General features: G+C 34.9%; 1 protein-coding gene across 2 annotated transcripts in view; it reads right to left on the minus strand.

Moving 5' to 3' along the window:
• The window catches only part of VPS13A (vacuolar protein sorting 13 homolog A), a 106487-nt gene that overhangs the window by 71185 nt on the left and 13884 nt on the right, over positions 1-21418 (minus strand). For both annotated transcript variants that reach the window (XM_065655749.1, XM_065655750.1), the window contains exons 13-23: positions 21065-21236; positions 20645-20707; positions 17006-17141; positions 16231-16325; positions 15279-15421; positions 13715-13916; positions 13516-13630; positions 10651-10787; positions 8153-8285; positions 7240-7357; positions 3160-3295 (exon numbers count right to left, since the gene is read on the minus strand). In XM_065655749.1, coding sequence (XP_065511821.1) covers positions 3160-3295; positions 7240-7357; positions 8153-8285; positions 10651-10787; positions 13516-13630; positions 13715-13916; positions 15279-15421; positions 16231-16325; positions 17006-17141; positions 20645-20707; positions 21065-21236 — 1450 coding nt within the window. The remainder of the gene's footprint in view (positions 1-3159; positions 3296-7239; positions 7358-8152; positions 8286-10650; positions 10788-13515; positions 13631-13714; positions 13917-15278; positions 15422-16230; positions 16326-17005; positions 17142-20644; positions 20708-21064; positions 21237-21418) is intronic.

Genomic DNA, 21418 nt, shown 5'->3' on the forward strand with positions numbered 1-21418 from the left:
CAGTTCCCTCAGCTGCTCCTCATCAGACTTGTGCTCCAGGCCCCTCACCAGCTTTGTTGCCCTTCTCTGCACTCTCTCCAGCACCTCAATTTCTTTCTTGTAGTGAGGGGCCCAAAACTGAACACAGGATTTGAGGTGGGGCCTCAGCAACACAGAGTACAGAGGGATGATCACTGCCCCGGTCCTGCTGGCCACACTATTCCTGATACAAGCCAGGATGCTGTTGGCCTTTTTGGCCACCTGGGCACACTGCTGGCTCATGTTCAGCCAGCTGTCAATCAATACCCTCAGATCCCTCTCTGCCAGGCAGCTTTCCAGCCACTCTTCCTTGAGCCTGTAACGCTGCCTGGGGTTGTTGTGACCCAAGTGCAGGACCCAGGACTTGACTTTGTTGAACCTCATTTCTTCATGTATCTAGAAAAAGAGATGCTAGTAGAGTCTTTAATTGTGAGATGTAGTTATGCACAACCCAGAGAAGTGACAACTGTGAGTGAAATGTCACCATTTTGCCACTAGAGTAGACACAAAAATCCTTGCACCATGTGGGCTGATATACGACAGAATCAAATCCTCTTAGTGAAGGTAACCCAACGGTTTATTCACCAAAGCTAGATTTCCTATTAAGCCTCAGAAAGTACTCTCAGTGGTCTGAGTTTGTAAATAATTCTCATCTGCATGTTCCATGTGCATATATATTATGTGCCTTGCACTGAATACTCAAGTACGAAGAGGTGTGCGGTGTCTGTGTGCCCATGCTTCTTGAGTGCCTTTGGCTGCGGACTGCACAGACACAATAGTCGTTTATTTGTTGTTGTTTTGTTTTGCTTTTCCCCATTACTGCTACTTTCAAAGACAGTCTTAAACAATTAGACAATAACTCACAGTATCTTACAGAAATCTAAGTATTATGGCAAGAAAGAAACATTCTCTTTGATCATTTTTCCAGGACTCCATTCTTCATCTTGCTCTTCGCATTTCAATAGTCTCTCTTCTCAGTCTCCAGCCTACACAATTTGACCTTACTGAATATATCCATGTCTATGAGTAACAGATACACCAAGTCTCCTAAAGAGTCTTAACTGTGAAAACATCTCATCTGTAACACTTTCACATGCTAAGAAGACAAGGAGAAGAAACTGTGCTACTTGACTTCACAGTACCAAACCATGAGAAATAAAGCTCTCCACAGTGAAGTGGACTAAAGTACAAGAAAACGCAGTGTGCAAAAAACCTAGAAGGATTTGTTCTGAAGAGTCTTCTGTTTTTGCAGCCCAAGAAAAATTCCTCCACTAACTCAAAATGTAAAGAACAAAGTTCACATGTGGAGCTCTGAAAAAGGATTTCACGTACTTTTTGGTTCACCAGTGATGTAATGGCAACAAAGCCTGGAAGAATTTCAGCTACAAGCGTGAAGGTGTGGGAGTATATCTGCCACTATGAAAGCAGCAAATTGACTCAAATTAACTGAATTTAATACCAGCAGCTAGAGTCTGTCATGCTCTACAGTAGACAGAAGCTTGAGCAGACAGATTAACCTTAAGTTTTAATATCAATGCTGCATATAATGCAAATACATTCACACTGGCTCAACACTTCTCACCTCATCTTGTACATCGCAAGTAATGTACAGGTAATACTAAGCACAAAGTCACTTAAAATATTTTAGTTGCATTCTAAAATTAAAGTATAGGCAATGTTAAAAAGTACCAGATAATCATCTTATATATGCATGTTTTATTTACATAAACCTAAATTCCCATCACTTATTCTTGAAGAAAGTTTTTCTGTAATTAATTGCACAAACAAGAGAGACTAGGGCAGTCTTTGGCTGGTGATACTATTAGTATATGAACAGTGAAAGAGAAGGTCAGAACTAGCTAGAATTTTAACCACCACTAACGAAATGGCAGGAACTACATGTTGAAAGTTAGCAATCTTCACTCTATATAGACTTTCAATAGGTATGCATATCTAGTTGTGTGCATTTATATTTATTCAATATTATGCTAACAAAACACACAGAAAACACCACCAAAACTGCAGCAACAGACATCAGGAACAAGGCAGAATACTTTGTATAAAGATGGAAAGATAATTATTAAGTAATCTTAAAAACAAACAAACACCAACAACACCACGCCAAAGATGACCATTATTCCTTTAGAATCAAGTACACAAAAGATTAAATGACAGATAATTAGAAATATTTACAAATGAGAGGAAAATGTTTGTCTTTGACCTTGACATTTCGCGTATGTTCAAATATGGATTGCTTTAAAGATACATAAAGCATAGCCAGATCATGCACCCTACAGTAATGTTAAAAATTAAGAATTAGGATTTCACTACCTAGTTTTGTTAAAAACAGCTCATATCAAAAGGTAAAACATACTTTCCAGGAATAATAACAAGAAAATGGCAATCCTCTGTCCTAAAGAAAGCATAAAACACTGACCCAAATAATTTTACCTAAGGAAAGGGGACTGGGAGATAGGGAGAGAACTGACTCCACACTCCTAAACCTTTGAAATGCAAAATAAAACTGCTGCCAACATAGACAGGGTGTATAACTCAATCAAGAAAAGCTGGGAAGAACTTTGAAGTCAGATGAAATGTAGCTGCCACTTTTGCTAGGCAGGCACTGTTTAGCCAACATTAGCCACAGACAATGGACATTTTTTGTTTTGTTTTTGAAAGTTAAACTCCTGTCTAAGATTCACATAACACTTCCAACTTTAAAAAAGTCAAGATTTCAACCTTCTCTTCACTATACTAAATAGCTGGACCCAGCTCTACAGCCCTTTGATACATGTGTAAATTTGAAGGTACAATTAAACTTATCCTCAGCTAAAGCGAATATGTTTGTTAACCCAGATTAATATGAACTACAAAGTAATTTCCAAAGTAGTAAAAGTTCGGAGGTTTTTTTATTTTAAATTCAACCACTGGTCAGCTATTTCATAATTAGTGGCTAAATATCATAATAAACTAACTAACAGGCAAAATTTCTGTAGTTTTAGAGAATTAGGCAAGTTTTTCAAGAGGCACTAAGTAAATGCTTGCTCTCCATTTTCTTCCGCTCCTTTCATAACTGCAATGCTAATAGCAATAAAGTGTTTTTCTGATAATTATTAATGAAACATTTTTTAAAAACCTTACCTCAGTTATTTTTGGAGAACTGGTAGCAGGAGCACTTTCTGGTTTAGGAATGCTATCAATTAGCTCCAAGATACTTGTCAGCTTCTGGTCTGATATTTGGATAGAAAGTAAAGGCAGCTGTCCAGACAATTTGAACCTGTTTTGTAAACGATAAAAGGTGTCTTAAAACTATTTCATTCAAATTTCACATTAATTTTATTCTGAAAAAGACACAAGCCCTCCTGATCAGAAAATCACTCATCTAACCATAACATAACCATAACTTTCCTAGAAGTTGCATATATTTAAACTGACTCCAGCAGTAGTCTAGGTATTTAACAAAGGAATAAATGGCACAGTTAATAAAGGAGATAAAATAACAGTCTTTAAAAATGAAAGTAGTAAAGCATATTTTAAGCCTGTTTGAATAGGCTTTGGCCAAAAAAAAGAGTAGAATCACGTCAAATGTAGACACTGACTTTTTAAAGACTTAAAACTCATCCCAGTTTCTCATAGAGTGAGTAGAATAGAAGTAAGCAGAAGACTGGCTCCAAGAACATTATTATGCTTTTATTACAACATCCAGCTAAAACAAATAAAGAGTTCTGTGCAATAAACCAAGTGTCTCCAGCAATGGGCAGCAGCAGATGCTTAACATGGGGTTTAAGAAATGGGACTTGCTGTTTCCTCCCAGTTTTGCTGTGCTAACTCACAGCTCAGTCTTCAAAGGAACATAACATATAATACACTGGAGAAAATATGAGGACAAAAATCCCAACATTTTCAATGACTCACAGCTAACTTTGAGACTACAAGAGTAACTGGAAAAAAGTTCCTTATACCTGTGCAAGCCAAGCACAAAGTTGTATGTGTATATTGTTAAGACATTTTTGATGAATTTTTGTGCAGCAGACAGCCCATGCACTTACAAGGCAGGTACTTGGCAGATACAAGGCAGATAACTGAAAATAATCCCAGGCTCACTACACTATTCTTTTAACAAAAGCTTTTAATGTTCAGAAAACATCTGCAAGTGGAATAAAATTATTCCCAATTTGTAGAGACTGAAGCATGGAGGAGCTACTTCAACTGATAAGGAAATCTGTGCAGAAACTTCTTCCAAGTTCAGACTGGTTATATTTAGATAGAAGGAAATGCTAAGGATGCCATTCTAAAAGCTGCATATGAGCACATTCCTTCAAACTGGATATATATATTTTTTTAACTAATACAATTATATGGAAGGATGCCTTTACTATTAGTATCCTCATACTGGCTTCACACACCTTCAAGAAACTTATGACAGACTCCTAGAAACCTCCTTGAGAAAATGGGGGAACCATACCACAGGATAAAATGAACATTCAAAAAAACCCCCAAAAAACAACAAAAAAACCAAAAAAACCCCACGGGTTAGAAAACTATAGTCCTGGTGATCTCATTATTGATTTTTAACAACAAAACCTCAGGGAATTCAACTGGATCCAATGGTCACCCAAGGAAGTACAAACATCAAAGAATCAAAAAGCAGACACTCAATTACCTGCTTTTCAGATATCTTGGAGTAAAATAGGTATCCTCAGAACTAAGAGACTCATTCATAAAGTTCTACTACAGCAAACAAAGTAATTTTGTTACTGGTTTTTGCTGTAGAACAAACATTTTTCTACTCACTTTGCTCAACAGAACTATGCTGTTCTACAGGACAGTTCCAAGTGAAGTACATTTACAAAAATTGGAATATAAAGAAATAGCTACATGTATACTAAAAATACATTCATATATTTGTAGCTGATGTGAACAACAGTGGTGCATCATACTCTATTCAACTATAATTACTAAAATTTACAGTTTAGGGGATTTTTCTGACAAAAAAGACACCAGTTAATATTTATCTTATTTGCACCATGTCATCTAAAGATCATATGGGCCTAAATATTTGTACATAAATACTCATTAACTGACAATTCTTGAAAACAAAAAGAGATTATGCAGTGACAATAAGAGAGTTCGTATTTGAAGCTACATTGATACTGATACTGTCGATAGGTTTGAATAGTGAAAGCTAGAGACCAACAGAAAATAGAACATTTGTATTTTTAACTGATTTGGATAACATATAACCAAATGTAAAAATTTATCATATGATAACAGAAGTTCACGATTTTCAGACTTTTAAAGAGCTCAAAGCAAGAAGGATGAGCAGCAAGCCCTTAAAGAAAAGGTCAAATCTCCACCATCAAGTAAAAAGCTGTTGTACCAGTCTTTCGAGATTAGTATGTAACTCTATAAAGTATTATAATACAATCTGCAGAATACATCCTAGAAGCATTTGGAGACTGAATCAGGTAGAAAATGGACAAGTTCAGTTGTTGTTGAGTCGCAGTATCAACATTTTAGATTTGATGTGGTTACTTGCTCTTGGTGAATGTTAAAGTATTAGTTATTATTAGTAACTCACTGTAGTATGTGTGTATCTAGCACCAAACTGCTGCCTGTGGCATTCCTAACAGTTATAGAGTGTGTAGGCACTCCAAAAAAGCAGCAGCAATATTTCTTGGAGATCAGGTGTCTCAATAGAAGAAAAAAATTGTCAGTTTCTAGACACAGGCAGAAACTACTTACTGTCAAGTAAGCAACTGTATAAGAATGTGGAATACAGAAATGATATTCACTAGGAAAAATTTCTGATAATCAGTTTAGACACAAACTGCCAAAAGAAGAAGCTCCTGGTAGCCAAGACAGAGAGGTAATACTACAATACTGCAATGGGTGTTTTCATCAAGAGCAGACAATCCTTAATCCAGGTTATACTAGCATAACTTGGAGAGATGCTGATTACAAACCTACATTAGAACATTTTGTTAGATCACCATAGAAAGGAAATGTCACTTCCCCTTCCTCGACTTTCTGACATAAAAAACCAGATTCCTGTGAATTGTATTTCCCTCATTATCTCCCATTCTTCATCAAACAGAGAAAAAGTAAGGAGGGAAAGAATACAACAATTTGTAAAGTAAAGCATCAGAATTCAGCATCTAGCATCCCAGCTTCCCAGAAGGTGGCACCATTATGTCATGCAATCATTGATCTGCCTTCACAATATATAGCACTGGTGAGATACATTATTTTTAGGGCTTTCTTCTGACAAAGCAAATCCCAGATTCTTTCTAATTATTTTATTTCATAAACTGCCTCTTGATTTTGCTGATTGTACTAAATTTTCTGCAACAGCCTAGGTCTATTTTTATGTCATTAATTTTCTGAAATGGCAAGCTAAAACCTGAATTTCCAACAGTCTTAAGAATGAAGTAAGCATACACTAGCTTGTTTTAGCCTAAGAATATCATTCTTATTAATGACTTAATAAATCAAATTACCTCTTAATGCATTAATGTGCTGGTTTGCATGTAATTTAAAACTGCATTTTTTCAAGTAGTAGTGTCCTTATCAGACAGTAGCGCAGATGCGCTTTCCAAAATACATGCAAAGTTAATCTTTGCCACTTTAACTCAGTGACCTTTAATGTCAAAGTTTCATCATTAATAGTAACATACATTTTATTCTGATTGAGTACAATTTCCATAATCAATTTTTTTTTCCTAAATAAGCCTAAATTCAAACCCAATGCTTTAAGAGCTGTTTCCCAGAGAAGTGATCTCTGGTAGGTAAACAAACAAGATGAATAACCCAAGTGAAAGAGAGAGAATATGGACAGCACATTACTTTTCAGAATACTTGTGTGATGTTTATAAAAGAGAATTTGTAAATGCAGAATTTTTGCTACTCGGTATTTCCAAAGAGAACTGAAATGTTGCTATCAGAAAAACCTAACTAGAACAGGTATTAATATCTCTACTAAAAATCATTAAATATACTGTATCTATTGTATAACAATATAACATTCTATCACCTCTTCAGTATCTGTCAGCTTCTTGGATTTATTCTCTATTTGTTTTGATAAAGGTATTTTACTTGCAAGATTCACACACGGTCAAAGTAAAACGGAGCAAGTATAATTAGATCTTTTATTTTCTTTTTTTTTCTCCCTACAAAAAAAATCATTTACCACAAAATTTCAAAAGAGGACAAACCACGTACTTGGGCATTCTTGCATCTGTAACAACCATAGCCCTGCTAAATTCCACTTTCACGTCCAAAGGCTGCAAGATATGTTGAGACGAATATTTCAGCTTCCGAGCCTCTTGCCAGTTCTCATCTGGAAGAGCAAGAAAACCTAAGCTTTAAACATTGAAGGAGATTCCTTCTCACTACACGTATCACAGAATTAAAGTATCTGATATTAGTTAGTATATATTGCTAAAAATTCAGGCCGCACAATCTCATTCACAGCTCTATCAATACAGGTATATTATACAAGACACAAACTTCAGACATACAAGAAAACTTAATTTCTACCATTCACATCTAAAGAGCTTACCCATCCATGCCACAGACTTCTGAAGGCCCAGTTCTTAACAGGCATGGTACTGGGAGTTTAGGCTCTGGATTCCCTTCTGGAACCAGAGGGTTAAGAATGAAATACTTAAAATTCCCTAGTTCTGACTGTTTCTACATTGTTGATTCCCAAACTACTAGTAAAAGCTTCTTTCAGTAAGAGATTCTGATCCTTTCTTTACCCTCACAAAACAATCAATGAACAAACTTGTGAATTCTGATTTAAATTTGAAGAGAGGCCAGGAAAAGGCAGTGGAGGAAAATACCATAAATAAATTAATTACACTCTTGCATTTACCATGTAACAAATCAAATGACATGTCTTCAAAAATGAGGGGTTTATTGTAAGTTCATTTATTTAGCAAAAGCTAAGGTTGGAATCTAAGGCCTAATGTTTTGGAAATTCGTTACATGTTCACAGGACTGAGTTCAGACCATCAGTTTAAAGAAGTATGTTTCAAAGGGTCTGAACTGCTTCAGTTAAAAATATAATGGTACATCAACCACCATATTATATTTACTCATCTAGAGAGAAATTACTTTCATTAATACTTACCATTTTTGCTGTACAGTAACTGTATACTGCTAAGCTGGATATCAAAACTGTCGTAAGCTCTTGACATTATATCTTCAATCGTGCTTTGTCCTACTTTGAGTTCTGACAAATCAGAACGACTTTTGCTTTTCATCTTAAAAACAGTCACAAAAAAAAGCATAAATCAATTTCAAAAATATTCGGAGCACTAGTTCCAAATATACTTGATCCTACCATTAAAAGACTAAATTTAAATTCCTCATTATAAGTGGTCAGAGTCTTACAAATATCACAGCAGAGGAGATACCTAAAATTAGTAGCCTACATCAAATATAAAACCTGAGAGTATTCAACTCCATCTCTTCAAGGAAAGAAACAAAATAAAAAATTATTTAAAATCTATTAATATATTTTGCATAGAATAGTTTCCTTTTATGAGGAAATTATTATAGTACCCAAAATTATAAAGTCTCAAACCCTCTGTAATCAGTACAATAACTATTTTGGTTTTTAATACATAAAAATATTACTGCACTAATCGCTTCATGGACATGAAATCTATTTTTGAATCCTGTTGAATCTAGTTGTGGCAGTACCATGTTACATATTGGTCAGAGTAAAGGGGAGAAAGGGACTTGGACTGTTCATCACCAATGCTCAGTTTCTTTCCTTTAACATCAATCAATATCCCTTTGACTCTGCTTTGGAATGCCCATATTTCTTTAGTATTCCACATTTGTATGTTCTCCTTCTGCTATTCACCTCTGATAAAAGGTGGCTGTCCCCACCCTTAAATGTTTAATAATTTTAGATCCATATCTGTTTTATTCAGACCCAGATAACAGTCAAGAAAAGGTTCATAACTGTAAAACAAGTTCTAGCATCCAAGACACAGCATTTCTTTTTGCAGCACTACTGAACTATGACTACTTTTTCATTAAAAATAACTTGCAGATTGAAAATTCAGAATTACCAAATTAATATTGCCTGTGCAACCTTAATTAGTCCACTTACATATCTGCATTGAGATACAGTTTTAATTTTATGTGCCATTTTCCCACTTGGGTCTTGAACTTAACAAGCACCAAACTGAGGAAAAGAGATTATTTGTTTTGTATTAAACATACTCATTCAATAAATGACTTACATCTCACTTAAGAATATGTCACTCAAAGTGAATACAGAATTACTAATCATATCCTGAGAGGTATGTAACTTTTCTCTTTTGGTTTTGCCCAATTCCTTCATCTTTTTTTCTGATTTTTCTTAAAGGATGGGATCTAATCCAAAAGTCACATTCACTATGAAAATTACTCATCCATTTCAGGAAAAAAACAAAACCCAAAAAACAAAACCCAAAACAAAAAAAACAAAAAACAAAAACAAAAACCAAACAAAACCAAACAAAACAAAAAACCACCACCAAAACCCACCCTCACAGACACATTTACTGGGGTCTGATGTCGAAATGTGTTCTTCTGTGTATTATTCTGAGAGCAATTTCCTATGAGTGTTGGAGGTGAACTGTTCTATTGCCCACCCTCTGTCAGATCTAGGAGGCTGTCTCAAGCACCCAACCAATATACGGATTGATTACTGAACTCTAGAAAGTTCCTACTAAGGATCAGCATTCAGAAGAGCTGGTAAAACTATTAGTCACTAAGTGATCTGGTTGTAAATCCAAATTATTTTTAATATCTACACAGCAATGTTTTCTACTAATTCCACTTTCTGAAGCACTTCATGTATTCTAACTGAAACCCACATGCTCAGAACGTCAGTCTGTAGCAGAGACATAGGAAACTTACTTTACTTGAGCTAGATTTTAAACTTGGAAACAAATTCTTATTTAAAAAAAACAGATAAGGCAAACTAAAGAGATAGTAAGTAGCAGAATCATTCTTACTCAGAGTACAATTAAAACAAAAATTAAATTGCCTGTATACATGTAAGATCATTTGTCCCGAAAGAATACAAGTTCAGCAACAAGTAATAACACGTAGGAACTGTCTCTTCTATGATTTTATAGTGCTAAATTATCATTTTAAATACACCAAACTACCTTTTTTACTTTTCCCCTGCATGAAATATCTCAAACATATCTCTAATTTTATCCAAGTTATTTTATAAATTGCCAATGTTTACTTGTCTCATTTTAAAGTAAACTGAATGACCAAAAGATAATTGACAACAAGACCAATAGTAATATTTAAAATAAGACGACAATTTAATAATGCAATTTAAAAGTTTTCCAACATAACAGTTCAAAGCATCAACAGTGATTTCATTCCAGGGGGGAATTATTTTCTAACAATTCTTTTCAGTTGAAATAATATACTGAGAAGAGTTCAATAATTTCTGCCTTGACTGGAAAGCATTTTAAAATAACTACCTAATAAAGAAACTAAAAGAGGAATTTTTACTTGACCAGTACCACAAAATACAAATTAAGAAACTGGAAGTCACATAAAAGCTGAACTATGATTTTCAGTAATTTACTTCATTAGGTAAATACACACCTTAAGACTACCAAGGTCCAGAAGTAGTAAATTGGATGTATGGTCATAGAACCCTTTTTGTGGAACAATGATGTATGAAGCCATGAGGTTAATTTTGAGGTCAAGAACTTTTTGGGTTTCAATAACATAGAGCAAACCTGAAAAATAATTTCATTAGTAAATATAAACAAATTAATCCATACAGAAGCTATGGAATTATAAGAAGCAATAAAAAGAAATTCAAACCCAATTTTAAATGAGCTGGAAAGGCTAGATAACTAAGTTTAATTGCAGGTACTGATGCTCTTCAGGTTTCTTCTAAAACAACGATTATAGGCAGTCTTTAAAGAAGCACCAAGTAGATGAAACTATGGCAAACAATGCTAATGGGCATATAGAGACAGCAATGTGACACATGTAAACGCAAAAAAGTTTAATCCTGAACAGAGATGAAATGAGAAGAAGTGGAATGTGTACTGCAATTTGGTAATTGCTGAGTCAACCCATTGTGCTCAACAGACGCAGAAATTATAATTGTTCTAGAAGTTCTTATTATTGGGAGTACTCAACTGCACTGGTCAAAGTGCTAATGTTTTTACTACTGAGATACTGAAGCTTACACAGATTCTGCTGACAAACATTTCCATCTTGAAGACTAGTAAATATAAGGTCTTACAAATATTCTGTTTAAAAATCATGCAATTAGTTGGGAAATTCAGACTGTCAGAACATTTGAGATAAAATTCTGTTTGTTTTTGGCTTTTGTTGTTGGTTGTGTTTGGGTTTTTCTTTTCTCCTCTGAAGAAGAATGAATGGCCTTGCTTCAAGATAGCACTGAAAACTGCCTTAGGATGCAGCCATAACCCATTAAGTGTTTATCAGGTGCAACAAGCTGATAATTACAGAAGTAGAGATAAATTCTGAAAAGAACAACATAACACTGTAGCACACCGACATTGGCAAGAGAGCAATTAAAACTGTTCCAACATTATCAAAGCTTGTTGTGCCACAGGAGAGCTAGATCAGTCAATGAAGACCTGGATAGCAACCACATCTCAGGATTTCCAAGATATAATAACTTAGATTAATAAAAAATATTCATATTTTTTCAGTTTTCAATGCCTAACTGTATTTGAGTGATGTACAAAGTTCAATAAAATACTTCCCTTTTTCCTTAGTTTGGCAGAAAACATCACTGAGTCCATAAATTGAACTCTGAGAAACTAAGCTTTTGTAATATGTTTTAGTGATGCTGAAAATCATAAATATTTTAGTGTAGTGAGTTCCTTCACTTCCGCAGTTCACAGTTCCCCAATATCTTCCAAATAACTTGTACTGCTTCAAAGACAAGTATTAAGTATTCTCTCCTGAGAAGGATTGCAAGTCTGAACATACTATAATAATTATATTGATAGGATTCCATTATTTTTATTCTGCCTCCGAGATGAGTGAAGTTCCCTGCAACAGAACATTCTGCAGATCTAATTTTCTTGCCCAGGTAATTTTGTAAGTCTCAGTCAAGATTTTACAAGCAATGCACAGCATATTTTTAGAAATTTCCACCAAGCTTCTCATTTGTGACTGGAACAAGCTGTTAGATTACTATGGGCAACTCAGTATTCTTGTGAAGGTAAGAGACATTGAATATACCCCTACAGTAATTATATGCTTAAATTATAATAGATACATAGCATGATTTCATGTTTCCACGAAAAAATGATTCATGATCAAAACCAGAGTATTCAGTGGTAATGAGCAGAGAACTACGCATATTGAATCTAAGCAAGTTTTCATGAAATACTCTCAGGAATGAACTGTGGTATCAATCTATTCAATATTGCTGGAGAAGTTTCTGATAGAAAAGACAAGGAAGTTGATCCACCTAACTTTGACTCATTAATCTGACATTAGAAGAAATAATGAATAGAAATATAATTGATGCCTGATTTCATTCCTAATACTAGCTTGATAAAAGCAAACAAATATACGTTATGCTTGAGGTTTCTGTAATTTCTTTCACTTATTGAGTATTTAGATTTTTTTAAATGTACAATTTCAATATTAAGAGGTTACAATTTAAATGAAGTAAAAAAAATTCATCAATTTTTTTGTTTTCTTTTAAAATTAATTTATATATGAAGTCTCCCCTTAGCATCCTCTCCCAGCCACAGCCAGAGACAGGACACTGTGCTGGATACACCTCTCTGATCTAGAAAGCCTCAGACACCCTTACTGGAAGAAATTAATTCCACAAATCTCAATGTTAAGTCTTAAAAGTCTTCACTATTTTCATCTATGTGTCAAAATCTAAGATGTCTAGAGATAAAAAGCTAGGATGAAATTAAAACTAGAGGAATGGCTTTAATGCCGAGTAACTGGAAGACAGATAAATACAGTTTATATTATTTGATCTGAGTCAATCCAGATCAAAGTCAACATTCATCAAGGAATAAAGAAAAGTGGAAAACACCAATACAAAGGTAGATAGTGTCCTGAAAAGCAACGATTCTGGAAAGGATTAAGGGGTTTCATGAGAGGACCAATATCTCAGTACCAGTTTTTAAAGAGTATGAAACAATTAAGGCCATCTAGATACTCAGATGAACAAACCAGAAAAGTTAGAAGCAATAAACTGAAATACTACCTCAGGATATGGAGATTATTTTACAAAGAAAGTTGAAGTTTAAAAAGATACAGACTTAAAATTATTCAACACCTAGAACGAATGCTTTGTAATGAGATCAAAGAACTCAGCTTATTTAGATGTTGTGTTAGAAAGCTATGACTTGGATCTACACATCTCCATATGGAATGATATCATATTTTCATACTCCTAGAATCTAAAATTTGCCTGAGTGTGCAATCAGAAGAGCAAGCAGCACTTGCCTGTGGATGTTTTTTCACGGAACTCTTCGAGCTTCATCAGAGTGGCTGATGTCAGCTGCTCTAAATGTACATCTTTCGGAGGCCTGAAGAAAGCCACTAAGCTATTTATTGTCATCTGTTAAAATAAAGTAAAAAATAATACATGGCAAATATACTAATTAAGTTTTTTTCAGAGTTTACAACTAATTCAAATACTTACCGCATCATACACTATTTCCAGTGGTTGTGATTCTATTCTAAGCCTCTGATCTGCTTTCTCATCCAAAGGATTAGTCTCAAACATTATACTTAACAGTGAAGTACTCTTGTCCGAGTAGACTGTTCGAGAAGATAGGAGACAGGGGGTGCACTTTTCTCGAGACATGCCCGTAACTTCAAGTGAGGTAATTTCTGTTTCAAATCTGTAAAGAAAGGTAAACAGCATGTTCAGATGTAATATTGATCTGGCTAAGTACAATATGGTGGTAAAAGTATACAGAATGAGCTGAAAGAATAAAAGAAACAAACGAACAAACAAAAATGAAAACCAAGAACAACAACATATCTCTGCCCTACCTCAAATATAAATAGCTTAGTCTAAGGTTATAACAGATATATCCATATGTTAACTATTTTCCATTTAATTATCTTTTGTGTCAATTGGCCACCCCTGAGAAATACGTAAAGGGCACCCAAGTTATTCACTTCATACACTTTTCATGATGACAGGTGTCAGGGCAGGGAAGAGACATGCAAATGGGAATTCTGTAGTATAAGCGCAGGAATTAGATGGCACAGTTTATATAGGTGAACAGAGATAGAGCAAAGAGGGAAGAGTTCCAGTGCAGAGAAATAAAAGAAGCACCATGAGAGGAGCACAAGATAAATAACCTCATTACTCTGAAGAAGTATTTCTTAGCTGTTGGATTTATTTTATTTTAAATACCCTGTCCACCTTTTTAACAGCTCTAACTTGAAGATCTTTATCTCCCAACACTCAAAGGAAAATGTTTCACTGTAAAAATGTAACATTTTCTTCCCTTTTCTCAGTATAACAGCATTATTAGCGTTATTTATATGCACGGGGGAATAAAAAAGAAAAGCTGAAAGCAAAACTTTAAAAAAAACCCAAACACCTATGCAAAAAACTCAGCAAGACTAACAGTATCTTATTATCATACATAGATTATACTAATACAACCCCAAAGTAGAAGGGACAAGGTTTAAAACAGGAAGACTACCCTTCCCCAGAATTTTTAAGTCATTACATTTGGAATAAAAATAAAATATTTCACATATCACTGTTTTTCATTGTCTATTGTGAGAGCACAAAAACAAGCCAAAATCACCAATTACAGCCTTCTTCTGCAAATTTAAAAGCCCAACTGAAAACTCAGTTCATATTCATATTCAGTTTCAGTCATATTAAATGCTTACAAGCAAGTGATTACGAGATCACCTTGCTCAGGTTAAATTTCAAAAGGAGTAACAGTCACTTTTCAAAGCAGGAAAAAAGTTAGTAACTGGATTGCTTGTATGTAACAACAATAAACTGAATAAAAAGGAGAAAATCTGTATTGGCACAAAAAGTTCTGAAGATGGAGAAAGATGGAAACTATGAGCATTCACTTTGTCCATCAGTTGCAGGATGATTCTGTGCCCAAACTGCACAAGAAATGACACTGAAAGATGGAAGTTAAACATCACAATAGAGCCTTAAAATGCCTATTAGCCATCATCAACATTTCATGAAGAGCAAAAACAGTTTGATAGAAAAAGTTCACCTTATTGCTTGTGCACCTGGTCGTTGGGTAAATACCGTACTCAAGCCAGTTAATGCAAATTCTACAAGCTTAGGAGTTTGCTTGTTTTCTCTTATTGATATAGACATGCTTAATAACTTCACAGAGAATTTCATGGCTTCATACTAGATATGCAGGAAAAACAACAACAGTGAATTATAAAATATGTTAATATACATTTTGATACAGTTCATGAAGAGATGAAAACCAAAAATAACAGTTTGATAATATTTTTCTAGTGCTATAAATACCTTGTAGCATAGCTGGCGTACAATTAAATTACCAAATAATTATTACAAAGAGACAGAGTTGGAGTAAGAGTAGACTGCGCTTACAAACACGTCTTTGATGTCTCCGCACCTCATTTTGTGATAAAGGGCCTGTGACACAGAGCTGGAAAGCAGTCCATTGTACTGCGCATGGTATCTCACGTAAAGATGAATTCAGACTATTTCTGAATGGTTCAAAAATGTTTCCCTTCCCTACCACAGTCCTTCAAACACTTCTTTCCTTATATACTCACCTACTCTAGCTCATCTACTATCACTCATATTTAAGCTTCCAGTGAATCACCTAATGCACTTTTAAAAAAAGTTTCTGAATATTGTAAGAGGATACATGAAGCATTTCATAACTTAAACAACAATATACTACTTACATGGCTTTATTCTAGCTTCAGTAAGCAAAATTCCATTCTGAACTTTTTCAGAATATCCAAAGTAAACTCCATAACCACTCTCCTGAAACTACATCTAAGAATGCTCTGTTCCGCATGAAGCCAGCATGCAGTAACTTAATTAAAAAGTGTCAAAGCAGTATTCAAATATACAGACAGAGCTACAAGTAATTTTAAAAGTTACTTCCTATCATCTTTGGACTTTTATTTGTAGATAAAGCTACAAATTGTGTGGTATCACAGTCATTTATGGCTTACTGATTTTGGAAGTGTTGGATCCACAGCTGTTTCACTATATCCAATTGCTGCATAAAGTTTAGCCTTCTCTTCAGGTGTCATCAGCTCTTCAAGACCTGTCACATTGCAAGAGGTTAAACTCAATATAGGTATTCAAAAAATGCAAATACTGTTATATACTTTCCAGTGCTTGGTAGCTTTATTACATAGAGTAGACACTGTCAACATTGTCCTGAATTAGTAAAAGTAAAACCTCTGAGGTTTAAAGCAAAGTCTTGAGTCTCCTAAAGCATACTTTAAAATGCAGTTATACTTTTATTCCAACCTACTGTATTTCCTAGCTTGCTAACAATAGAAGCAACCTTTTTGATTCACTTTCTGTGTTCCACAACCTTTACTAGGTGCCTTGTACTTAAGCTAATCAAATTCTAATACACTGTATGTAATAGCCAAATTATAAAAGGAATGAAAGTAAAATTGTTTACATTCCATTAACTGCTGCTGTGCTCTAGAACTGTCTTCAAATCCCCATAGGTAATACACCACATAGACAAATGCAAAAACTGTGCCTGGAGAACACAGAAATCAAAGAGTTCAGAAAGACCTACAGAAGGAATTGTATGATATCTCTGTAACATACAATTAATTCATCAGCATAAAAGGGCTAAGAGAAAATGTAGATGTCAATAACCCCGCAGCCCAAATATTAAACAAATCCAAAGTTCTAGTGTTAGGGACCTATCATTCTCAGAAGTAATTTTTAATAATAGAAAAAAATACAAATAAATGAACATACTTGAACCCTTTACTTCTTGTTTTTGTTCATCCTTTTTTTCACTTGACCAGCTCCATATCCAGCTAAACCAGCCACCAGAATTCTCATCATCTTGTTTTACTCCTGGTCTGTAGATTTTTAATCCAGCCTTAGTTGCCTGAAATTTAGAAAACCCAAACAATTCTTTTTCTTCTTGCTTCTTTGTTTTCTTATAAAAAGTAGACCAAGGTATGCTTTAACACATCAAAACATCATTACATGACCACTGAAAAGGCAACACATTAGTAGTTTTAGTACCTTTCTGAAGCACGCAGTGCACCATCAGACCAATTCTCGCTTGTATAAAAATCAACCACCTTTATGAACAAAAAAGCAAGCAAAAGGTAGCTGAATTTAGGTAAATAAACGTTTCTTATGCAGCAGATTTTCTCTCTGGCTCTTACCACCACAAAAAAAAATATCCACAACATTATATAGCGCTCCACGTTTCAACAATGCAATTATAAGGAGTCACAAAAAATGTGTGTAAGCAACGAAATAGCCAGCACAGGCCAAATTTTGAACAATCCTTATACTTTTCATTTCAAGATATATGTCCAAAGCAACAAAAAAGAAAAAAGCAAAAAAACCTTACTCTTGTAATAGAATACTTACTATGAGGAGTATAGAAAACTACACCAGGATCTGACACGTGTAACTATAACAGTAAGGAAGCCCTTCCTTCTCCCACACTCATTATTTTAGCAACTAGGGGATGTCCTGTCTGGTGCCAGTAATGATTCCAATACTGGGTCCTCACAGAAAGGGCAAACCATAGCCAGACTTTACCACTGAAAGCTTGGAATAAGGGATAGCAAATGACCATCAAGTAACCTAAGAAACAGAGGACTTCTCAAAACTGTAGTGGACTGCACAAACTAATTTTTCTTCATGATTAATAAGATCCGGAACAACATAAAGACTTCAAGATAAGCCCTGAATTTAGAGATATTCTAGGGAACGCGACACCCAAATTCAGAGAGACGGGGATCCCTTCTAAGCATTCAAAAGAACCAAGATCTCTCTGAAACGCAATTAGGGAAAACAGCTGGCTATAAAAAAAAATTTTTAGGGACTTGTCACATCTATACATCTACAGGCCAATGGAAGGCAGGACTCATCGCAAAAACATAAAGGCTTCTAAACTGATACTATTGATTTACCACAGACAGATGATGCAAAATGTCAGCTGAACAACACAAGGCCTCAAAAAGTTTGCACAAAATCCACTAAAGTCTTCTTTATAAAGGCTACCAAGTCATCAAGGCAAAGTTACAGTCCAAGGAAAGAACGGATAGAGCCCTAGAAAAAAGGGCTGTCCATGTTTCTAGGACACCAGTGAGCTGGTGTTGAAGGATAACTGACATAGACGAAAAGAAGTGATGCCTAAAGCTATGATTATTAACATGCCTGAGGCAGCAGCTGGCACCAGAGTCCAAGGTAAGAAAGGCTACAGACAGAAGGGAGGGAAAATGTACTTCTGCAAGGATGAAGAAAACACTTGTGTAGTACAGGAACTAAAGAAATTTCCTGAAGAAATCCTGTTGAGCTTTCTCTGTCCTCCATTTACAATGGATTAGTAATGAATACAGCCATAGTCTGTAGAAAGATTACCCAGCAAGTCTGTAGAAAGATTACCCAGCAAGGTAAACTGTTTTACTAGAAGAAAAGGAGAACCAAGCCTTTTCTGGATTGAAAGCACAAAATTTCTCAAGCACAAAATTACATACGGCTATCTGAAGCTGGTGTTTTACATTCAAGGCACTAGTGATAAAGACTAAAAAGTGGCCGAAGGTTTGGAATATAAAGCTCTTGCTACAAAGTTCCGAGAGAATCAGATGGTACTGTGTTCACAAATGTGAGTCCTGGGGAGCTTGATTTCAAGGTCTAGAGAAAAGAAAGCCCTTGCAATTCAAGTCTAAGGTATTTATGAAAAAAAAAAAGCTTAAACAGTAGGGTTCTTCATCTGGCTTTACTCAGCCCACATCTAAAGGGTGCTCCTTTAAATTCCTACTAGACTTAAGGCTAACTTGTAGGATACCAAGCTAGAAGTAGATTTGCGCTCCTTTAAATTCCTACTAGACTTAAGGCTAACTTGTAGGATACCAAGCTAGAAGTAGATTTGCCTCTTTCAAGTCCTTTGAGACTTTTTCAGAAGTATGACCTGATAACAGGAAGACAGATGGGTTCTGACAGATAGATGGACATAGGAGACAGTTCAGAATCACTGTGACGTATTTTCAATACTTGGAAATAAATTCAGAGTTAGCTAGCAGATCTTTCAAGATTATTTTCTAACACTTTTCAAATGCAGAGCTTAAAGCGCAAACAAATGAAAATCCACTTGCTTGCAACCTCCTTCTAAGCACTACAGAAACCTGTGTTAAAACTCAGGACTGGAAAGAGGTCTGGAATGTAACAGGACATAACCTTTGGTAAGCAGTATGGTCATACTGGAGAAAAGAAGAATAGAAGTGAACAGGAAATTATTTGGGGTCTTCCTCACCTTGCAGAAATGAGGAGGAAAAAAAATAAAACAAAAAACCCTATACAGTACAAGATTAAAACATGCCAAAGTCAAATAAGAATTAAAACAAAAAGCCTTCTTGTGAAAAGCACTCCAATTCAGCCAAACAACTGAAGGAGAGGAATGCAAGTGTGTCTTCCGGTTCTGTAAAAGCCTGAATAATGATCATACAAGCATCCGAATGTGGGTGTATACACAGACAACTGGAAGGAAAAAATCTGTTATGGATTCCTGTTTAGAGTTTTGGTTTAGAAGCATTGTATCTATCCCTGTATTCATACTACACTTAATACAGAAAAAAAAAAAAAAAAGTCCCTCAAGCACTGCCATAAAAAATGATTGATGTTCCTGAAGAGTAATTATTCAATACATTATTTCAGATTCTAAAATTCATATTCTGCCTACTTTCAGTCACAGTGATGACTAATAGAGAAACATCCCTTCACAGATGTTAGAAAACCTAAACAGGTCTCACATCAGTCTCCTGGAATGATGCTCAGACACTACATTGAAAACTAAGCAGGACACTAACCTAGTAAAAACAAAGTTAACAAATTAAGCATAACTACTCAAGTAGCATTATCTTGTCTAATTGTGATCAACTATTTAAATGTATTCTCCATTTGCTGTATCCCAAATAACATTTGCAATTAGTAACTAAAGGTCCAGATACTACATATACAGGTGTTCAGCCTGCATAATAGGATATCAGGAAGAAAAGGAGTAAATAGTCTAGACTGCTGAGGGGAAGTGGGGAGATGGGGAAAGCACAGTCTGAAGCTTTGGATATAATCACTTCCAACTTGACTCATCCCATCACCCTTTTCACCATGTTTTCCACAGTAGGTTTTCCTTAGCAAAAGTGGAAAAAAATTTATCCCAGATCTGTTATTCTGTAGAATCAGTACATAAAGCTATTTAATTTTTGCTTAATTACAAGCTGAAACTAACTACACCTTATAATAAATGTGAAATACAATAGAAAGACTGTATGATGCACAATTCAAACACTAGAACTAAAATTCATCTGCCTAAAATCTCCACAACCTCATGTTGCATTTATTCCTAGACTCACTTAAATGATGAAATTTTACCTCAACTTCTGCTTGTTGTCTTGCTAGAGTGATGTTAAAAATATCCAAGTCCTTTTCAAATTCCTAAAAAAGATGTGAGAAATTTTTTTTTACAATTTCATTTGGTTAGATTTCACAGCTCAGTTTTACAGGAAATGACAGTAAACAATTCTTTCAATGCAAACTAAGCTAAATTGCTCAAGCTGAAAACTTAAACCTGGAAAAAAAAAAAGAACATGAGTTTAAGTTTTTCCTCACTGTAGTTACTAATATAAAAAATTATCTAATATGTTTATTAATACTACTCACAGAGAAAGGTACTGATGAAGCTGCAAGTCCAGCCACTGAAAATTTTATTTTTTATTAGGAACATGTAAACATTGAAGTTTAAGAAAATAGCAAGACGAACTATATTTAAGATTTTAATGGAAAATGGCTAACCTCCAACAATTTTAAGATTTCTTCATTAGGTTTTTTTGACGTTATCTTTGTTTTATACATATCTTTATAGTTCTTCACTTGTTTCCTATGGTGCCAAATATGTTCCCATGACCACATTTGGAGCTTAGGTTGAACATTTACTTCAAGGATGCCATAAATAATATATTTCCACCTAAAAGCAAAGACAAATTAAGTACAGTTTACATTCCTTTTGGTATACTGATGACACCTAGGGCTATGCAGACTCCTACTAAATACAGCTTCAAGTTCTGAAAGAGTGAAATCTCTTATCTAATATCACACTTCTGATCAGTAGGGGAACCTAAAGATTTTATTTTTTTCCACACAAGGTTT

Source organism: Caloenas nicobarica, chromosome Z (assembly GCF_036013445.1).
Source record: "Caloenas nicobarica isolate bCalNic1 chromosome Z, bCalNic1.hap1, whole genome shotgun sequence".
NCBI lineage: Eukaryota > Metazoa > Chordata > Aves > Columbiformes > Columbidae > Caloenas > Caloenas nicobarica.